At 40.7% G+C, this 20,820-nt stretch overlaps 1 protein-coding gene across 4 annotated transcripts in view; it reads left to right on the top strand.

Moving 5' to 3' along the window:
* Positions 1-20,820, top strand: part of LOC134211859 (gamma-aminobutyric acid type B receptor subunit 1) — a 501,987-nt gene that overhangs the window by 425,941 nt on the left and 55,226 nt on the right. For all 4 annotated transcript variants that reach the window (XM_062689185.1, XM_062689184.1, XM_062689183.1 and 1 more), the window contains 2 exons: positions 12,042-12,191; positions 13,820-13,962. In XM_062689185.1, coding sequence (XP_062545169.1) covers positions 12,042-12,191; positions 13,820-13,962 — 293 coding nt within the window. The remainder of the gene's footprint in view (positions 1-12,041; positions 12,192-13,819; positions 13,963-20,820) is intronic.

Raw genomic sequence — 20,820 nt, 5'->3', positions numbered from 1 at the left:
AAATTCGAACTGAAGTTGCTTCATGAAGATGAATATTTTAAGCTCTGGTAGTCATTTAAAAAAAAAACACATAGATAGGCCAAAAAGCACTTTAGGGGAATAGATCGCATGTTTTCTATAATTTTGCATGTTTTTGCATTACTCAATGCATTATGCATTGCCATAATTCTTGAAAAAATCGATTTTGAAATAATTTCAATAATTCCGAAATGCATTATCCGAACGGGCCAATAGCAAACAATGGATCAGCATTCCCCGTCGAATGCAACTTGTTGCGAGTAAATCGGGTAATGCCAAGTTCAAAAAAGTGTGTCTACAAAATTGTACGCATACAGCACATACAGACATCACCTCGGTTCGTCGAGCTTGCAAGAACGCTTCTTTGCCTCCTGTTGCGATACTGGATTGCAAGCAAATGTATTTGGTGTCGCAGGAGGGAGAGAAGCGGATTTATTCCCCGTCTGACTCTTTCTGCGTCACCTTTTCCAGGTGCGCCCTGCCTGACTACGTAGTGATTGGCAAACTTCCTCTACCTGTTTGGCTGTATGTACGGAAGGTGATGAATTGTGTTAATTGCAAGCAGATAAGGCACTCCGCTCAATACTGCTGCAATAAACCTCGCTGTGCATCTACTCGTCTCGTCCTTTGGACCATCAAGGTAGCTCTGACTCCGAAGTTGGAAATGGGGCCTTTGTTTTCAAAGGCTCAACGAGGAAACGAGTAAAGTCAGCATCCCTCGAAAAAGCCTAGAAAACAGCCTCAAAGTGAGCCCCATTCCAACATGGCAAAATCAAATGCAGGTGGAACTCAAAAACGTTCTACTTTTGTGGTTTCACATCGGGATGAACGAGAGTTTCCACCGCTTCCGGGGACATCTAAAATCTCAGATGCCCCGATTTTTGCGATTTCACAGCCAGAAATAGAACATAGAGAGCGAGCACAACAACCTTTGAGCGCTCCAATGTTTACACTTTCTGGCATCGTGGAGCTCATCCTCAACTTCTTCGATGCTTCCGACCCCGTGGTCAAAAATGTTCTTCTTGTTCTGACTCTTCTCCTGAAGCAGCTGGCTTCAAAAATGCCACTCCTCGAGTCATTCGTATCCTTCGATGACTAAATTCGTCGATAATGATTTCGATTCTAAAGTGGAACTGTCGAAGTATTCTACCAAAATTAGATATTTTTAAATTTTTAGTTGACAAATTACAATGCGATGTTTTTGCTTTATGTGGAACATGGCTAACACCAGATGTAAAACTTCATTTGCCCGATTTTAACATCATTCGCCGCGATCGGGCAAATCCATATGGAGGGGTGCTTTTAGGCATAAAAAAACAGCACTCCTTCTATTTTGCTCCGATGTCAGGCACCGAAGCTGTCGCATATCAGGTGACTATTCAAGGAAAAGACCTTAGTATCGCCTCGATATATCTTCCTTCAAACACCGCGATATCTCGTAGAGATCTCTCGCACGGTTGCTCTTGGGAGATTCCCACGGAACAGGCTGGGGGAACTGTACGACGACAACCGTTCATCAATGATAAACGACCTCTGCGACGACTTCAATATGTCAATTTTGAATACAGGAGAAGTTACACGAGTGGCTCCTCCAGCAAGAGATAGCCGTCTAGATCTTTCCATTTGTTCGAGCTCATTATCGTTGGACTGTACTTGGAAGGTGGTCCAAGATCCCCATGGTAGCGATCATTTGCCGATCGAAGTTTTAATTTCCAATGGACACAATCAATGCGCTTCTATCGACCTCTCATATGACCTCACAAAGCACATCGATTGGGAGAAATACATATGGGGAGGCCATCATTGATGGCATACAATCGATAGAAACACTTCCACCGCGGGAAGAGTACTAGTTACTATCTCAGTTGGTTATTGACAGCACTCTCCATGCACAACGCCGGCCGGTGCCAGGAGCTTCGGTTCGTAAGAAACCACCAGGCCTATGCTAAGAGCTCATGTTTAGCGTAGCCAACACCAACACCAACGCCGAGCAACGTACGTCAAATCTAAAAAAAACTTAACATCATAAAACATCCAAATTAAGCTTTCTTCAATATGCAACTTTAATCGGGAATATTCATTAAATATGACTAATGAGTTTAATTGATTCAAAACTTATCTACATGATCAATATTGATTTTACTAACATGGTGAACAACAATTTGTCTTTTATTTCACCGTGAAAAGACTAAGCAGAATTTAAAAAAAAAAATCCTGCTCTTTTATTGTTGTGGATATTTTTAATTATCAAGCTACAATCATTGGTGTTGTTGACGATTGTTGACATCTCATGCAACTGACAGCGGTCTATCTGCACACTGTGCCCGGGACATGGTGGCTATTTTTAGGCTAAGGGAGTTAGATAGGGATGTCTATAGCCTGGAAACCACATAGTCCGTGGTGGGTAAGGGTATGCGATAACACACTTTTTCCTAACGAAACGAAACGAAACGAAATTCAAAAAGTCTGTGTTCATTCGAAACGAATCGAAACGAAATGCACATTTACTTTCGCGACTTCGAAACGATACGAAATCAAGTCCATTTAATTCGAAATTTTACGAAACGAAACGAAATATATTTTTTTTCCGCGGAATTTTTATTGAATTGGTTTTCCATTATGAACGCAACTCTGATTTCATTTTTTCGAAGTCAGATACCTGCTTTGCGAACAATAGAGTTACAGCCACAGAAAAAGCGGTCTGTGATAAATTACCGCGTTCCCGTTTCCGATGAGGTAATATCCCAGCATTAATGCCACTTCCAAAGGAATTATTCGTGAAGTGTGTGCTCCCGAATCTGGTCAATTCTATATCATTTCAGTTTTATATCAGTACGCTTCTCTTGTTGACGCACTGCTGGAACCGCTGCCAGTTCACTCGAAGATAGTTTCGCCGGATTAGCTCGTGCCGATTCACTGAAGTTCCATTTTCCACCACCACCGGATAGTGGTCCGAGATGAGCTCCTGGAAGACGACCGGCTGGGAGACGTGATCGTGCATGTTCATGATGAAGATGTCGAGCGATGCATGGGCCCCGGACCGTGTAACCCGGGAAGAGCTGTCAGGGCTCAGAATGGTGTAGTGGTCCTAATGTTTGTCGTTGGATCAGACGACTCCGTTCCAGTTTGAGACGTTGTTTTCCCACGATTGGTGCTTTGCGTTCAAGTCTCCGGCGATGATGAACTGCCCCTCCCGCCGATTAAGCTTGACTACATCCCTTCGTAGACGTGCCGACGTGCCATCGTCAACTTTGGCTTGTGTGGAACAGTAAGCCACGATGAAAGTGACGACTCCGAGGGAGGTGATGACTGCCACTTCAACGGCTTCAATGAATTTGAGCTTGAAGTCCGGCAGCAGGCGACAGGCAATGTTGCTTCGCACGGCGATTGCCACTTCTCACCCTCTGGAGCTTGTTCGATCGAACCTCACCAGCCTAAAACCCGGAATTGTTGCACTTACCTCGGGCTTCAGGTGGGTTTCGGTGATGAAAGCCGCGTCAATCTCCTTCTCCTGAAGGAAATCGTTGAGCTCGACGATTTTGCTCTTGAGCGAGCAGGCGTTCCAATTTTCCAGACCCAACCTAGTAGCCATTTTCAATGACGAAAAGGCCCAGAGTGTAGATCTGGTCGAACCGGGATTTGCAGCTTCGAAGCCGAGTCGCAAGTTGGCTGAATATTAGAGCCAGTTGCGCCGAGGTGTAGAGCGGAGTGGAATCCTTCGGGGGTAGAGGATGCTCATCTTGATGTCGGCAAAATCCAGGAGGATGGAGCCGGCGGTGCTGGAGTTTGAACCAACGCAGATGTTGCTGCCAATCGCTTGTGCGGTTGTAACGGTGGGAGGACTGGAATCGCTCGACGGGATAGTTCACCTCGTTTACTACAAGAACACGGTCCTTCTTCGGAAGGTTTCTGGTGGAAGCCTTCTTCCGGATTTCCAGGAACTCGGCTCGCTTTGGGCAGCCCTTTGTGGTGGCCCGATGTTTGTCGTCACAGTTGGCGCCCTTGGGATCGGCCACCTCCATCTTGTCGCACTCGTCAGTTGGGTGGGGTTCGCCACACTTGTTGCAGCGCGGCTTCATGCGACAGTTTCTCATTCCGTGCCCGAAGTTGAAGTAGTTGGTGCACTGCGTAACGTTACGGTGCACTGGGCGATATCGCTCCCAGTCAACGACGATATGGTTGATGGTCTCAACCAGCTTCAGGTCCTTGAAGGTGGTGGATCCATGCTCCAGGTGGACCAGATAAAGCTGGTCGCGATACCTTCTCGTCTTGTCGTGACGAGCAATTTTGTGCACCGCGACTGGCTTGAGTCCGCTGCCTTACAGGCAATACAAACACATTGACGCTGCATCCTGCGCTGCATCATACAATTCAAGGCAGTCTAGAAATGAAAATCTTTCAACACAAAAAATATGTGCTTGATTATTGAATTTATGTTGCGTTAGTATCAAATTATTATATTCCAGTAATAAAATAATAAAAAAAAAACAATCTCATTTTATAAACAATTTATGCGTTTTTAAAACACTGATGACATCAGCAATTCGAATTATTTCGCTGAATTATATCAGTATGATGCTGTCAAATCCTGCAAAGGCTGAATTAACTAAATTTTCAGAAAATTCAGTAAATAGTTGTCAAAAGCAACGACAGTTCACCTTGCTGAAATTTTCAGTAACTTGTTTTTGCTGAAATGATTGCTGATCATTCAGCTCAGCAAAATTCAGCAAAATTTTGCCGATTTTCGGCGAAAAAAAATTGGTGTGTACGTGCTGCTGTCTCGAACTCTTATGCTGTGGTGTGCGTGTGAGCGTCTGAGAGAGGGGCAAGCGCAGCCATTGATGCTATCAGATGTTCCATGGCCTCCGAAAATCCGGAACATCTCCGGTGTCCGGTGGCCAGTACTCGTGATGCATGTTCCTAAATCTTGACTGAATTTGCCGTCGATTGTTTCCGGTTTTATCCAATTTCATCAATTTTTCAGAAAGTTAGAAGGATTTGAATTTGGGCCAAATTTCCAAATTCAATAATTTTGCTTTACCCCTGTATGTAATTCAGATTGTATTTCAGAAATGGAATCGCAAAGTTTTTGCGACAGACGTTTACCAGGTATAAAGAAATCATTTTTCTTTTCTAGTATGAGCAGTTGTAGCAAAAGACTATCGTTTCCTTCCAAATTAAACCTTTTTAATAGGAGGCTCGAAGTCCAAAACGGAAGTGAAAAAATCGGCCTTTAGTATGAAAGAGGCGCTCTGAAAAGACTTTACAAGGGCCCTAGGAATCCACGGCACGGCTTTGCCTTTTCGAAAAAGTTATACTGATCTGATTCATATATAATTACATTTACACTCTGCGCCTGACGTCATGAATGTTAAGTCGGATCACATTTTAATTTGTTTTATAGAAAAACAAATACGTATTTGTTGACACATAATGGGATTGTGTAGTATGTGTTAATAGAAAAAAAATGTATAATATTAAGTTTTAAAAACAATTTTAGAAATTTGTTCAGCGGCGCAGCCAAAATTTTTGAAAATATACGACCGCACGAAGCAGTATGGTTTAAGTTTAAATTTATTTCGAAATTCCGCGGAATTCCGTTAAATTTCGTAAAAATCCAGTTTTTTCGAGCGAAATTTTTGTAATTTTGTGAAACGAAACGAAATCAAAAAATCAGATTTCGCCATGCTCAAATTTCGCGAAATTCCGCGGAATTTCGTTTCGAACCACCTGAAACGAAATTTTTCGAAATACCGCATATGCTTAGTGGTGGGACACTGCGTGCTCACAGCTCTATCGTGAGAAATCCAACGCGTTTAAGGAATTTCGGAAACACGGATCGATCGTTCTTCACAAACGGTACATCGCGCTCGAGATCCAGTTCAAAAAGCTGGTCAAAGTAAAGAAACGTGGATATTGGCGCACTTTTGTTGAAGGTTTATCGCGCGAGACCTCAATGAAAACTCTGTGGTCCGTAAACGAAGATCGTGAAAGCTCCTCGCGGTGGATACTCGATTTTGCAAAGATAGTTTGCAAGTTTCACGTGATGCTTTTGCTGACAGGGATGATATAGATCGAATTTTTTCGATGATTGAATTCTCGCTTGCTCTCCTTTCATGTAACAATTCTGCTCCAGGGATGGATAGAATAAGGTTCAATTTGCTCAAAAACCACCCAGACGTCGTGAAGAGGTGCCTATTGAGTTTATTCAACCAGTTACTGGAGTGCAACATTGTTCCGGATGATTGGAGGCAAGTGAGGGTGATAGCCATCCAAAAGCCGCATCGGATTGTAATTCATATCACCCCATCGCGATGTTGTCATGTCTTCGGAAGCTGTTGGAGAAGATGATTCTCTTCCGGCTAGACGAATGGATTGAATCGAATGGTTTGTTGTCAGACAGACTCTTACAGTTCCTTTGTTACTTTGGATCTGTCCATGAAGCAGGAGGTTCATGGAATACCAGACTTTCTTCGTGCGGAGGTCATACCTCTATTACAAGCAAATACGGGCATGCCAGTGACGAGAGAAGCTTTTTTACCGATGGGTAAAAAATGGATGACTCCACTGGTTTCGGTGTTTTTAACGTTTTTCATAGCGCCTACTTAAGTTGAAAGAGCCTTGTTCCATGTACACCGCTGAGCTAGCTGCTGTACACAGCATATTACATCCCTACCTCCTGACCACTTCTTCATCTTCAGTCTAAGTACTTCATCTTCAGTCAGTCTCTGGCTGTTCAGTCCAGAGCATGAAATATTCATCCTCATGAAGCAATTTCAGTCCGAATTTTGACAAACATCGCATGATTATTCAAAACATAGAATGACATAGTCAGACGACTACTCCACCAACTCATAAATTTGGCTGCCACTGAATGTGCTTACTATGTGCAGGAAAAAACATAATTAGCATTGTTTATATTGATGTTTACCGTTAAAAGTGCCTCGTGGATGAATCCGATATTCAGTTCTATGTGATAAATTACTTTACTTATTTAAAACTTGTTCAGATTTCAGACAATTTATTGATTTGTAGAACGTACATAAATATTCAATGACTAATATTCAATCGAATATTGACAGTCCAGAGCCGCCTATGAATGTGTCTGGAAGTGAGCGGACAAGTGAAGGGAAGTGGACGTCACCAAAAATTTTCGAATACTTTACACTCTGGTTCGGTCAATGAAACCTGTAAAGCACTCAGCGTATTTTCTAACCGGGATACGGAAAGCTTTGAGTGCTTTATCAAAACGGTCATTCACAATCACCATGGCTTGGGTCCCTTCTTATTGCTCGATCCCGAGAAAACGACTCTGTGGCTAAGGTGGGCGCCGTGGAAGGTGATATTTACGATCGGCAAATCACCTTCGATGAATTTTTCTAATTAATTCGTCAGGAAACCATGATCAGCTGGTAGCAGAAATGGACAAATGGGGAGCTGGGTAGATGTCTGTATTCAATTCGCCCGCAGGTGTCGAAGCGTCCATGGTTCAAAAAATTGAATATAGGAACCATGTGTCGTCTAATGTCCAATCACTTCAAATTAAACGCACATCATTTCAGTGTGGGGCTCTCGTAAAGCAATCTCTGTGTTTGCGGCAAGGTTTATCAGGACATTGATCATGTCGTGTGGGCGTGCGAGGAGAATCGCGGCCCCATTTTTGCATTAACTGAACATCTCAGGGTCCGAAACAACCAAAGCCTATTAGAGAAGTGTTGGCGGGTTGTTGTTGATCTCGAATACATGTCCCTCGTCCACCAATTTGTGAAAGTTGCTGATGTAAGATTGTGATCTTAGTCTGCCCACCCCCTTATCTGTCGGTCCCCATATCGAATGTCTTCCTCTTGTTGTCCATTTCAATGTCTGTCGTTAACCCCTTTCGTATGTTTTCCTCTCATTGTTGTCTACTAAAAAAAATTTTGTCCCATTACAGATGTGAAACATCGCCAAGAATGTCAACTATGTGAACATCAGCATCGTAATTGCTTAAGCACCCTAAATGCGAGTCTTTCGGTTCCCCAAAACTAAGATTTAAGAAATTAATTGTTAAACTTTATTTCGGCTCCGTAACGCTTCACGGCAATTGAGCCTCCGAAATAAACGAAAGATTAAAAAGACATATAAGGTTTGATTCTCCATAAAAGTTGTAGTATTGTGTCGCCAGCACTAAATTGAATTCCGACTTCCGACGTTTTACTTCCGAACTTCCTTCCGACATCATGAACGTCAGAACAAAATTTGAGTTTGCCACCAAAACATTGTCGGAAAAGCGTTCAGAAGTGCGGAAATCGACTTCCGAACTTCAATTTGGTGCTAGCGACAAAACAAGCTCAATTTTGTGACAGATAACACCGTGCAGTGCTGCATATTTATTTTATTTTTTCGTTTGAATCTCGTCGAAAGTGGGCCTTGCTGCCAGTTCATCAGCGTCATACAAACAGTTTTGGTTTAAAATCACAATAAAAGATCTCCTGAAACACTTTCTTTGAAGACAACAAGTACCGAACAGATATGATGAAAAAAATAATTTTAATGGGTTGTCTGCATAAAACGTAAAAAATCTCCAAAACTAACGGAAATATAGTTTTGATTTTTTTTACGTTTTATGCTGACAACCCCTTAAAATACTTTTTTCGTCATATATGTTCGGTAGTAGAAGCTCGTTCTACCACCCTACACTACATCCCTGGGTTGATGGATTACCGTTTACGCCTCGTGCATTTGAAGGTGTGTCATCTTGATGACAGATGATTGACAGGGTAGGAGGAAATAAATAAGAGTCTGGGAAAGAAGCAATTGTAACACATTTTTATGAGAAGAATTAGAAACGCTCGTGTAGTGACTAAGCTAATGAAATTAGAAATCGTGAATTCATATAAAATATACTTCGATTATCACTTACCAGGTATAAACATTATGTTTCTGTTATATTAAATTCAATTATTGAACTGTATTTTCTAAAATAGATCCTCAATAGACCGTGTATTCTACGAAGTTCCGATCAATAGAACGCGTTTATCACCCAAATGTGAGTTTGTTAAATAATTGTTACTTGAACTCTTTCCTAATTGCTAAAATACATCGGAAGCCGCAAAATTTCTCGTAACATTTCCAATGGATTTAAGATGGGATATAGCAAGGCTGGAAAGGACCCTTCCGATGTCAAGAACAATCCAATTACTTGTTGGGGTAGCGCGAAGGAAACTCCCCGACAATGTCTTTTTCATTTTCATTTCTACATTTTTTGCATGTTCTAGAAAGTTTTAGATAAAATTGAAATACGCCGTTTGGTGGCTATTGTGATCTAAAAACTTGAAAGTTAATAATGAAAGTTATAACAGTTTTATTGGAGTTTTGTTAGTCATATTTGAATTACCTGCAACTTGATAACGGGAAAATTGGGGCAGTAAATCTTATACGCATAACAAAGTACAAGTAATGAACTTTAAATAACCGGAGGCGAGCCAGCCTGGGGCTGCAAGTCTCCTTAATAAAGCTAATAAAAAAAAAAACTTTAAATAAATACCTGAACTGTAGAGTTGTAAGCGAATGTAAGGAATGTTTCATCAAAAACGGTTTCCTACTATCCAAGTAGTTGATGAACCATGCGTCTCCATGCGTCTTCATATACTTGTATACTTATACATCGAACATGTTCAAAACATGTTCCCATGAAAAGCAACAAATCTTCAATTGAAATGAAATTACGAACTTGACGTATTCGACAAAGTTTTTCAGGAGAACTTTTGCTACAACTTTCGCGAAGACATATACCTTCCATGTTGTAAAGCGGAAAAAATAAACTTTTCATCTCACTTTTAGGGGGATTGATCATAAGGCTGAATACCTCCAACGAAGCGCATCGACTTACTGATAAAATGTTTCGAAGACGCCATTACGCTAAATCACATAATAAAGATACTAATAAATAATCACGCTGAAAACACGATTTTAGCCACCGTGCGCAGGTGAGACAAGATGGACTTTTAAATAAATGACAAATTTTTAGCTGAGGCTGAAGCTGTTATGAACTTACCCCCAAATGTGCCCTCTCGAACGATCCAAGTGATCTAGAATTATTGACTCCATCGCATTTTCAAATTGACCTTTTCCGTCTTCCTAAAGAACCCATATTTTCTGACGCCTCTAAGTATTTAAAATAAACAAAATATCTAAAAAATGCTGTTTTTCAAGATTGGCCTAACATTTGCCCGACTTTGAACAAACATCGGTTGAATTTTTGCAGGCCGGTTCACACGTGCAGCACTTTTTCAAGTTTGGTTTTTGATTTTTTAAATAGTTAGATGCGCGGCTATAAAGCAAGACCATGCTGAGGGTGGCTGGGTTCGATTCCCGGTGCCGGTCTAGGCAATTATCGGTTTGAAAATTGTCTCGACTTCCCTGGGCATAAAGGTATCATCGTGTTAGCCTCATGATATACGAATGCAAAAATGGCAACTTGGCTTTAGAAACCTTGCGGTTAATAACTGTGGAAGTGCTGAATGAACACTAAGCAGCGAGGCGGCAATGTCTCAGTGGGGGATGTAATGCCAATAAGAAGAAGAAGAGACTTCAAAAAGTATGGGTTCTTCGGGAAAGTTGACCTTAAATAAGCCAAAAAATCGACTGAGACAATGAAACGAGATACAATTTTTGACGGGAAAGGTCAATTGGACGTACCGGTCAGGCTATTCCTGAGCCATCATACAGTAAGGTCAATGTCTACCGAGTGTCGAGGTGTGCAATGATGCGGGAACATTCCAGCAACCGGTGATCTGTAGATTATGTGCATATGTTGCAAACCAGACAGAAAAATGTTCTACCACAGTCCGCTGCTATGGAAAACGGTGTCAGACCATTAGTTCGAAGGTCATTAGGCCGAATGGCCATTAAGCATTGGAAGTGAAAAGTGAGAAAAGAGGAATGAGAAGTGAGAAGTCAGTTCCATTTTCCTTCTTTCACAGACACAGACTGTCTGAGCTTTTTTACTCTTCCTTCTTCTTTTCTCTTTCTGATTTATTTTTTTCTTCCTTCTTTTTTCTTTCTTTTCTCTTTTTCCTTCTTCCTTTCCTCTCTTCCTTCGGGCTTCATCATTTTTCTTTCTCCTTCATCCTTAATTTTGTTTTACTTCTTCCTGCTTCCTTCCTCCTTGTTTCCTTTCCATTATCTTCTTCCTTCTTTCTTCTTCCTTCTGCCTTCTTATTTCTTCTTTCTTCCTACTTTCTTCTTCCTTCTTTCTTTTTCCTTCTTCCTTCTTTTTCTTTTTTCTTCCTTCTTTTTTCTTCCTTCTTCTTTCTTCCTTTTTCCTTCTTCCTTCTTCATTTTTTTCTTCCTTCTTGCTTCTTGTTTGGAAGATGATATTGGCATTTCCATATCATTGTAAATCGGCTTGCTTGGCTAAAGCATTTGATGAGTTTGATTGCCCTACACGTGGATTCTTTTTCGCAAATGTCATATCAATTTGTCCATTTCGAAACATGTGCTGTGCATATGCGCATCCAAGATATATAACAAAAAATGGTTTTCGTACGGCCGAGTTGCCGAATAATATGCAATTAATTGTATTTAATCTTTGTTTTTCTATTCTAATAAGAAATAATTGGTCGGGATTGTGTAATGAAGGCTACAGATAGACTCAATTAGAATACAATGTGTTTGTTCTTGGCTTAATCGAAAACATATTGGGGATGTCGCAAACTTTCTTAGGCACTAATAGCGTTGTTTTGCCACAATATTCAAATAAGTAATAAAGATTCTAATTAATGAACGTTAGAAGGATACTGAATAATTAAATAAGTGTCGGCATGATCGACCAATTGCTATTGGAGAATCAAAGCTGCCGCAATGATTTTGTATTTTTTCCCAAAAAGATCTCATTTTCGGTAATCCTATCTACATGTCAAAGCCTACATGTCTCATCGTAAAAAACTGACACATTTCACTTGCCACTAGCATGAAACAACAGCACTAGCTTATCATTTTAAATCAATCACCTTTCTTTTGCTTCTCTTCTCATCTTCCAGGGATGGGTGGCGTTCAGTTCGCAAGGTGATCGCATAGCTCTAACACAAATAGAGCAGATGATTGACGGGCAATACTATAAATTAGGATACTACGACACACAGGCCGACAATCTCACCTGGTTCGACAAGGAAAAATGGGACGGCGGAAAGGTAACTATTAAAGTGTGAGGAATGTTTAAGGTTGGCAGGGTAAATTCTAGGGAGTTTGTCTATTCCATCGTCAACAGAATACAATGTTCAATGTTATACCAATCACATCTTACACCACAGCCTTGTACCAGTCGGGCGATCTTGATAATATATATACAGTCATAATTTAAATAACAATAGAGCATTAATTGGACGTAATCTTAGCCGATGTGATTTTAACTCACTTATCATCATTTATAAGCAGTGGTGTAAGTAACATTATGATTAATGTGAATTAAGAATAATAATCAGTGCTTTATTAATGAAGCTTTGCAAGAATTATAATGATAATAATAAAGTTTGAATGTAAAATATAATAAAGATGATATTTCACAGGAAAAAAGATTTTTTAAACTTTCATGCTATTTGCGTAGAGCGAAATAGTATTCAAAAATTTAAAAGTACCGACGACTTTTTTACACGACTTTTTTACACGACTTTTTTCACTCGTATTTTTGATCGTTCGACTGCAATTTACCATCAAATTCTTTGCAACATGTTACAAACATCCTGAATAAATCAAAGAAAAATCGCATGATAATAAATATACGTTAATTTTTTTGGATAAATGCAAAATTAAGAAAATGTAAATTGTGTAAAATCAGAATCCAGTGTACTAAGCTCTTTTCACTAACAACTCTCTCATAAGAAGCACAATTTCCAATCACCGAAAATTAAATTCGAAGTTAGCCGTTTCAGGATTTCTAAAACATTGATCTATTCCGATTGCTTGTTCCTATTTTCAAAACATAACGATGATATAATAAAAAATAGTTCGTAGCTGATTTATATTTCGATTGCATCTTCATACCACTAACGTTCACAGCACAGAGCGTAGCAGAATTGCTGCTGCTGTCAAGCGTAGGTATAGAAAAATATCGTTCCAAGAAAGTCTCAACTCCAATGAAGCTGGGAAAGTTTTCCGCCAGCAGTGCAGTCTATAACTGCGCAAAGGGGATTCGGATAATTGCAGCATCTAGAAGATCACACTCCCTCGCAGATTCGTGGTGCGGTAGAGGCATCCTGGAAGGACTGAGCTGACGCTGCTGCAAGCAATGCTTCTCAAGTTCTTTCTAGTATCGTTAGCTGCAGATATAGTGCCAATACCAAAATCCGTATATCCTTGGGAATGAATTGCTCCAGATTCCAGGAACAGTTCAATGAGTCTCGTATGAGCTAGTTGCGTGGTCGTAGAACGACTGCGAAAGTGCAGTAAATGAGATAAGTTTCCAAGCGAAATTATCTTGCTTGAAATTTCACTATCGTGATGGGAGTGGTACGGCTCCATCCAGATATAAGTAGGTACCAAAACTTCTGTGCTTGAAGATAATCGTTCCAGAAGTGGTTTGATTCATGAAACCGTTTCAAAGCTGCCTGCGTATTTCGGATTGAGAGCATTTCCTGCGTTTTCATAATAAGAATAGAAAAGCGTGAAATTTGCTCTTAGTAATACCTGCAAAAGAAAACATTTGAGAACAAAATACAACCTGTTATTAAAAATCCTATATGAATGCAATACTAGAAACAACTGGTGCAGGAATTTCCACCCTTTCTTATTGCTCATCCTCATATCGTCCCATCCACTCCAGGTTCCACAAGACAGGACAATCGTGCGCCGGGTGCTGAGAACCGTTTCATTGCCGCTTTTCATCTGCATGAGCACCGTCTCTAGCTGTGGCATTCTGGTGGCGTTAGCGCTCATCGTGTTCAACATATGGCACCGACACCGGAGGTAAGTACTTTCCCGCGGATAATAAACTTAATCCTTACACACATGACACTATCAACAACAGCTGCTGTTTGTATAGGTAGGTGTATCCACTCAAAGATTGAAATAGTTGGCAGGGACACCTCATCAGACAAAACCTCTTAGATTTTGAAAACTGTCTGAAAAGATGTCATTCACACAAGAGCACTATTGTAGATGAAACTAAAAGCCTAAACGGATTTGAAACACATAGGTGGCGATATATAAGAGTCTGTGAGCGACATATTTATTGATCCGGAATTCATTCACTTAGCGATGACCGCGTCATCACATGACATTCATTTTATATGTGATAATTAAGATATAGGGGAACTGTTCCGATTTCCATCTCACTGAACATATATTCGCTCCATCACAAAACAGAGAAATAAAGTCGCTTCTTTATGCTAACACGCGAGTTCTACAAAAGAATTTGCCACAATCTAGTGAAATAGATTTTTTTCAAATCTAAATGGTTAGACCTTAGTTGATTTTTATGCAAATTCAGAACCCAATTGTTCGAGCAAATTTGAATGCTGGGTTAAATATCAATGGGAAGACAATGCAGCTGTTGCTGCTGGAATGTTCGATTGAACAGACCGTTCAAAATGGTTTTTATTCAACCTCAATGGTACTTAGAATGGAATATGCATAACTTCCTCCAATAAATAAAATTCATTTCCGGTAGACTGCAAACGACAATTGGCCGGATTTATGCGATCTTTCTTCAGCTATATATCCATGGCTATTGAAATCCTGCTATGCTGCTTGACGGTTGAAGACGGTACTTAACCTTCTGTTATTTTTCGCGATTTTGCCATCCGCTGTTTCTTATCCCCCCGTGTCAAAGGCGAAAGCAAGTGTCATGGTCCGTTTTCCGGGGAAAGTGCAACGCAAATCCGAGCAATTGTGGTACGATTGTTCGACGATGCAAATTCGCAGCCAAACGCCATGCCGGTAGCTTTTGTTCTATCAACTATTCATATTTTTATTCAAAACTGTTCGCTTTCATTTTCATTGTGCATCGGAATTGAAGGACAATTGCAAAATGGTTCCCTGAGGGAAGAATGAAAAAGTGCAAATGTTGAACGCGCCTTCTAAACAATTTAACAGTTACAACCGTGTCGAGGACCGAGAGCAGACGTTTTCAAATGATGGACCAGAGTTTCATGGTAGATCCGTCAACATATCCGTTTAAATTAATGTGTTAACAATTTTTTTTATCTAAAACTGTTATGCAAAGTATAACACGCCACGCCAACCCTCCCACCCCCCGGCTCCCCCCATAAATCCGGCCCTGCTTGTACGTCTGCACCAGTTGACGGTCGGTCAGGAAAGAGACTGAATGGAAGTCAGCATGTGATGAGCTACCTGCTCACTATAAAACTATTACAATGGTAATTAATTGAGGCAACATATGGGGGATATTCGGCCAAACTCCTGAGAGCAAACTCCGTATTGCAGTAGATACACAGCAAATAATTTTGAAAATTCAACGACGTGTAAAATAGCAGCTCATCCCATCAAACGAAATAACATTTGATATTCTATTAAATTTGATTGAATTTTACAAGCAAGCACCGTTTAAATTTATTTCGATTTAAAAGTATAGTGAGATCGATTGAAAGTTACGTTTATTTGCATGCTCCAAATATGTGCCTTAAAATACATTTAAAATCACAACATATTTTTATCTGTGTAGTCATTAGTCAGCTTTCAGCTGTAAATTTATTACGATTATTTGGCGAATTATTGACAGGGAAACCTACTTACAAATGTTGGTGAACCAATTCGTAAATGTCGGGTATCATCGAGGTTTGAGCTTCTGTGCCCTAACTTTATAGGATATCTGCGTCTAGGCAAAGTCCTAGGAATGCTTATGAGTAGTTTTCCACTATAGGTTAACCTTCCGGGACTTGCTTAGTCCTGAATTACTTATACAGTCTAGCCTCCGTTGTGTACGACATACGAGCTTTTTTAGGTAGTGTTGTACTTTTTACAACGGTGCGAGTCCTCGAGGGTTAAGGTAATATGATAATATAATTAGTAATCTACCAGGCGCAATTACATGAATATTTGAGTAGACACAGTAATTAACTGATTTCTAAATTTAACGCAAAAACAATAGAAGCTTAAAGCATATGAAATGATATTAACAAATCATCAAAACAAAGTTTTTATTCATTCGCTCCGCTTCATTCCGTGTCAGTTCGTCCGTCAGGTTGACATTTCGTTTCTTGACAGCTATTCGCCGCGTTCATTAGGCAAGCGTCGCTGCTACGAGGGACTCCATCGCTACATACCCCCTCCCATAAATCCTGGTGTTGATCCGGATCTTCTATATCTGCATTGCCTACGCATCCAGGTTTCCTTGTCTCCAAGATGTCCAGCACGGCTAGTTTCACTGCTGGACTACGTAGCACACCGGTTGCTGTATACGCACCAAAGCTTGGCGTCTTTACCCAGAAACTCTTCTTCTACAGTTCCACATGTCCACGTATTCCTCATTGACTCTCCGACTATCATAACTATATCGCCAATCTTTATGTCTTCACACTCCGTAAACCATTTGCATCTTCTCGTTATCACCGGAAGGTACTCTTTAATCCAGCGTCGCCAGAATTGGTCCATTATGTACTGCTCTAGCTTCCAGCTGCTTCGGAGAGTAAACCCAACATCCATTGGTTCCGTAGAAAATATTTTGAACCCGCTTGAACAGCCAAGCAAAAAGTGGTTTGGTGTCAGAACCTCATTGTCTTGTCAGCTGATTCAAGCGGAACGTATGTTAGCGATTCATCATCTGGTTTCCTGGGCGATTCTAGAAAAACGGCTGACTTAACGGAACGAACTAGTCGTCCAAATCCAACGGGTGTGAGCGCTAGTAAAGGTTGGCGCCATCTCTTCACTGGTGGTCCTTATTTGTTCTTTCAACTGCCTATTGCCTCCATGGAAACATGTTCCGTTGTCGCTGTACACTTCAGCTTGTGGCCCACGTCGAGCGACAAACATACGAACTGCAATGATGCATGATTTTATATTCAGACTATGGACGACCTCTAAATGGACCGCCCTGATTGACAAACAGGTAAAAAGTGCTACCCAGCGTTTCACTTGGGATCTCCCAACTTTTACCAATATAGGACCGAAGTAATCGAGGTCGACCTCCGTAAATGGTTTGATGTAAGCCTGCGATAAATAAGGCGATAATGGAGCCATAAGCGGTGCACGACAGGATGCCTTCTTTATGAGGCAGATCAAGCACTTTTTTCTATTTTTTCTACCAAGGCTCTGATTTTTGCAATATCGAACCGTTGTCTTAATTCATTCACCACCGTCTCCACGATGCGTGATACGATGATTTCTCGGCAGAATACAAGGTAACTTAACCTCAAAGGACGCAAAGGGGCATGCTGCAATACGACCTCGCATTCTGAAAATTCATTGGTTGTCCATATATGGACATGATTTGCAGATTGAGCTTGACTTCTTTACAATACTGTGTCGCGCTTCTGGAGCCATTCGCTTCTGGTGCCATTCGCCAAAGACTTTCTTCGGCTTTCTTCAGCTCATCTTGATTCAATAATCCTGTTTCGGTATTTTGGCTACATTGCTTTCGTCGAAGATTGATTATAAACCGATACACGTAAGCCATCATACAGTGGAGCGTGGTCCACTTGCTGAATCTTGTGGTAGACAACTAGTGGAACAGACAACCAGTGAACCTGATTTGGACGCAATTCCTTCTTTGAAGTGAAGGATTGGGGAGGTTTTGGCCAGTGTGTCTCTGGCTTTTGCAGGAACGGGGGCCGCAGGGAATATTTTAATTGTAGTTTGGCCCATTATGCCATTTGGTAGCTTTATCAACGACATTCATTTCGGAAGGTACCCAACGTCATTCTTCTGGACTGCTTGCCGTAAAAATTTCACCAATGCGTATTGCGACGAATTTTTGATACCGGCGATGGTCTGATTGAATCCACGCCAAAACTGTTGTCGAATCGCTCCACAGAATTTTCCGTGCAGTAGGAAGCTTGGGTGGTTTTGAATCGCCTCCACCAAATGTACCCCCACAGAACATCCGCCTTCAGTTCAAGCCGAGGAGTGGACACCGTCTTTTTTGAAGCTATTCGTTTTAGCAATAACCAAAGCAACTTGAACCTCATTTCCAGTTTATGTTCCTTCGGGAGTGATTCTGGGAACCAGCAACGCAGTATTCGAAGATTGCGTAAATCTGGAAACAAGTTGATCCACTGCCGCCACCGTACGCACAACTGTTATCCGATTATTTCGTCCCATGTAATGCCCGCCGCCCAAATGTCTTGGATAAGAGCTTTGCTATGTACCAAGAAAAATGATAACAAGGCTAACGGGCTAAAAAGATTTATGACCACCTTCAACACTTCCCGTTTGGTAGGGACGTAGTCATGTTCCAAAATCGGGTTTAGGTCACTGCGCATATCAAAGGTAAAGATGAAAGTATCATCGTTTGGCAGCCATTTCATGCCAAGAAGCGATTCCGCTTCTCATCGTAACAGCAGCAACTCCTTTCCCTTTTCACTATGCAATTTCTCTATTCCTTCTAGAACTTGCGTTGAATTTGACATGAAATTTCCTAATTCGAATCCCCCTTTAGAATGAACTTACAAGACTTCCTTTGTCACGTCTATGGCTTCCTGGACGGTTCTAAAACTGTCCAGGTAGTCATCTACATAATGTTTTTTTATGATAACAGTTGCAGCGCGGAGGAACTCTGTTGCAAATTCTTGGGCGTTCCTGTTCTTAATATATTGAGCAGATGTGGGCGAGCATGTGGTGTGGACCCAAATGTGACTACATCCATCACGTCGGTTTGAATGGGTTCCTTAGGGCTATCACGCCAGAGAAAGCGTTGGGAGGACCGATCTACCAGCGATATAGAGACTTGATGAAACATCTACCTTATGTCTCCACAAATTGCTACCGACACAGTAACGGCTCCAACAGATCGGGTCCCTTAAAAACTTGACTTGAGTTGAAGGATACCCCGTGGGATTTGGCTGCAGCATCCCAGATCAGCCGTGTTTTCGTTGGTTTTTTAGGGTTTTTAACGACACCCAAGGGGAGAAACCACGTTCGTTTTGGGTCCATAAAGTCTAGCTCCTGCATGGTCGTCTTATGTGCGTATCCTTTAAGCTCATAATCCCAAATCAGCTGTCGAACAGAATGTAGTAGTATTTCATCATGGCCTAACTTTCACTCGAGTGAATGGAGACGACGTACCGCCATTAACTTTCGGGAACCCCACCGCATCTGCTCTCCAGAGGAGCCCTGTTTCAAAACCTGAAGAAGTTCGGCGTGTTGTTTCTTCCATGATCCGCCGTGCCCTCTTCCTCATCTGATTCTACTAAATGGAAAACAAGAATTGAACCAGCTTGTTTCCAAAGCTCCAGTAGGAATACGCTATTGACAACATTTCATATTTTTCTGAAAAAATATCCCCGGAAGAGTTTAGATTCAGTGTAAAGTAACAGATGGTTAATGAACATTTTCTGTTTTATTTTTTTTTATTGCAAATGCACATCGTTTCTATGAGGTGCGATAATATAGAAATTTATCTACAACTCGTTAGCAACAATTCAAAAACAACATCCACTGTATTGATTAGATGCACTACTAATAGAATTCAATTCCACCGAGATCACGATTGTATACATTATCTCTTGTTCATTTGTGACCTAATGCAAATTTCATCACTTCTATTTCTTGACGCCGAGAAGAGTTGTTTTAATTAAAATGACAATTTAATATTCATACCTTCGTACCACATTTGTGTCGGTCTCAGTGCGAAGTGGCAGCTAAAATCATCTCCACAGCTCCGTGCATCTGATTACCCACGTCTGTCTGCCGTCCAATCCAATAATCTCATGAATCAGATAATAGATACACTACTCTGGCTTGCAGTATGTGCAGTGCATTCAGTTGAAACAAAATAGACAGCTCCAGTATCAGTTCACCTTCTATATCATGTTGAACGTGCACCACATTGTCCATTCCGGTCGGTATATGGATATCACCAAGCGGAAAATGTCATCTGCTATTCAGTTTTGATTAGATTTCATTTCACTCTCGACGAGAAGAGTCCGAACTTTTTGACAGACAGACTTTCCGATGGCTTTGAAATGCTGTGAATGGTATCACTGTTACTAAAATGTGTCGGAAATAGATGATGCGATGGAGCATGATATGTTGCAAAATGAATAATGTTCTATCTCATTGAGATCAGCTTTTAAATGTATCATGTTTTCTGCCATTCTTCGTTTAGCTATGAATCTACTTGAGTGATTTTTAGCAAGTTCATTTTGAATTTGTTTTTAATAGAAACAATGTTTTTAATACAATATAGGTATTAATAATACTGTTGTTATAAATTGACAAATAAAAACATTAAACAAACAACAAATAAAAAATTAAATATTTCAAGCTTGTTTATTGTCGTTACCTATTCTATACTACTGGTCCTTATGCATCTACTACTTCACATATACTAATGTCAATTAGAACAGTCAAGCCTACAAGACTCCGCTTCACTTTTTATAATAATGATATCACGAATCTGCAAAGAAACAATAATATACCACTGTTCGAAATTCTAATAGAATAACGGTACCAATAGTGGAGGTATTAGTAGATTCACAAAATAATTTTTTTTTAAATTGATAATTATGGGAAATTTACAGATTTAATATCTTGGTCAATAGATAAACTAATAAAGCCTCCGAGAAGAACAAGTTGTCAGTCGTCATCAGGCAGCCGTGACGGTAAGGCGCGTTCCCCAAACACCACCGTATGGGCTGCGGATCCGGC

Source organism: Armigeres subalbatus, chromosome 2 (assembly GCF_024139115.2).
Source record: "Armigeres subalbatus isolate Guangzhou_Male chromosome 2, GZ_Asu_2, whole genome shotgun sequence".
Taxonomy (NCBI): domain Eukaryota; kingdom Metazoa; phylum Arthropoda; class Insecta; order Diptera; family Culicidae; genus Armigeres; species Armigeres subalbatus.
This window is presented reverse-complemented; position numbering and strand designations above follow the sequence as displayed.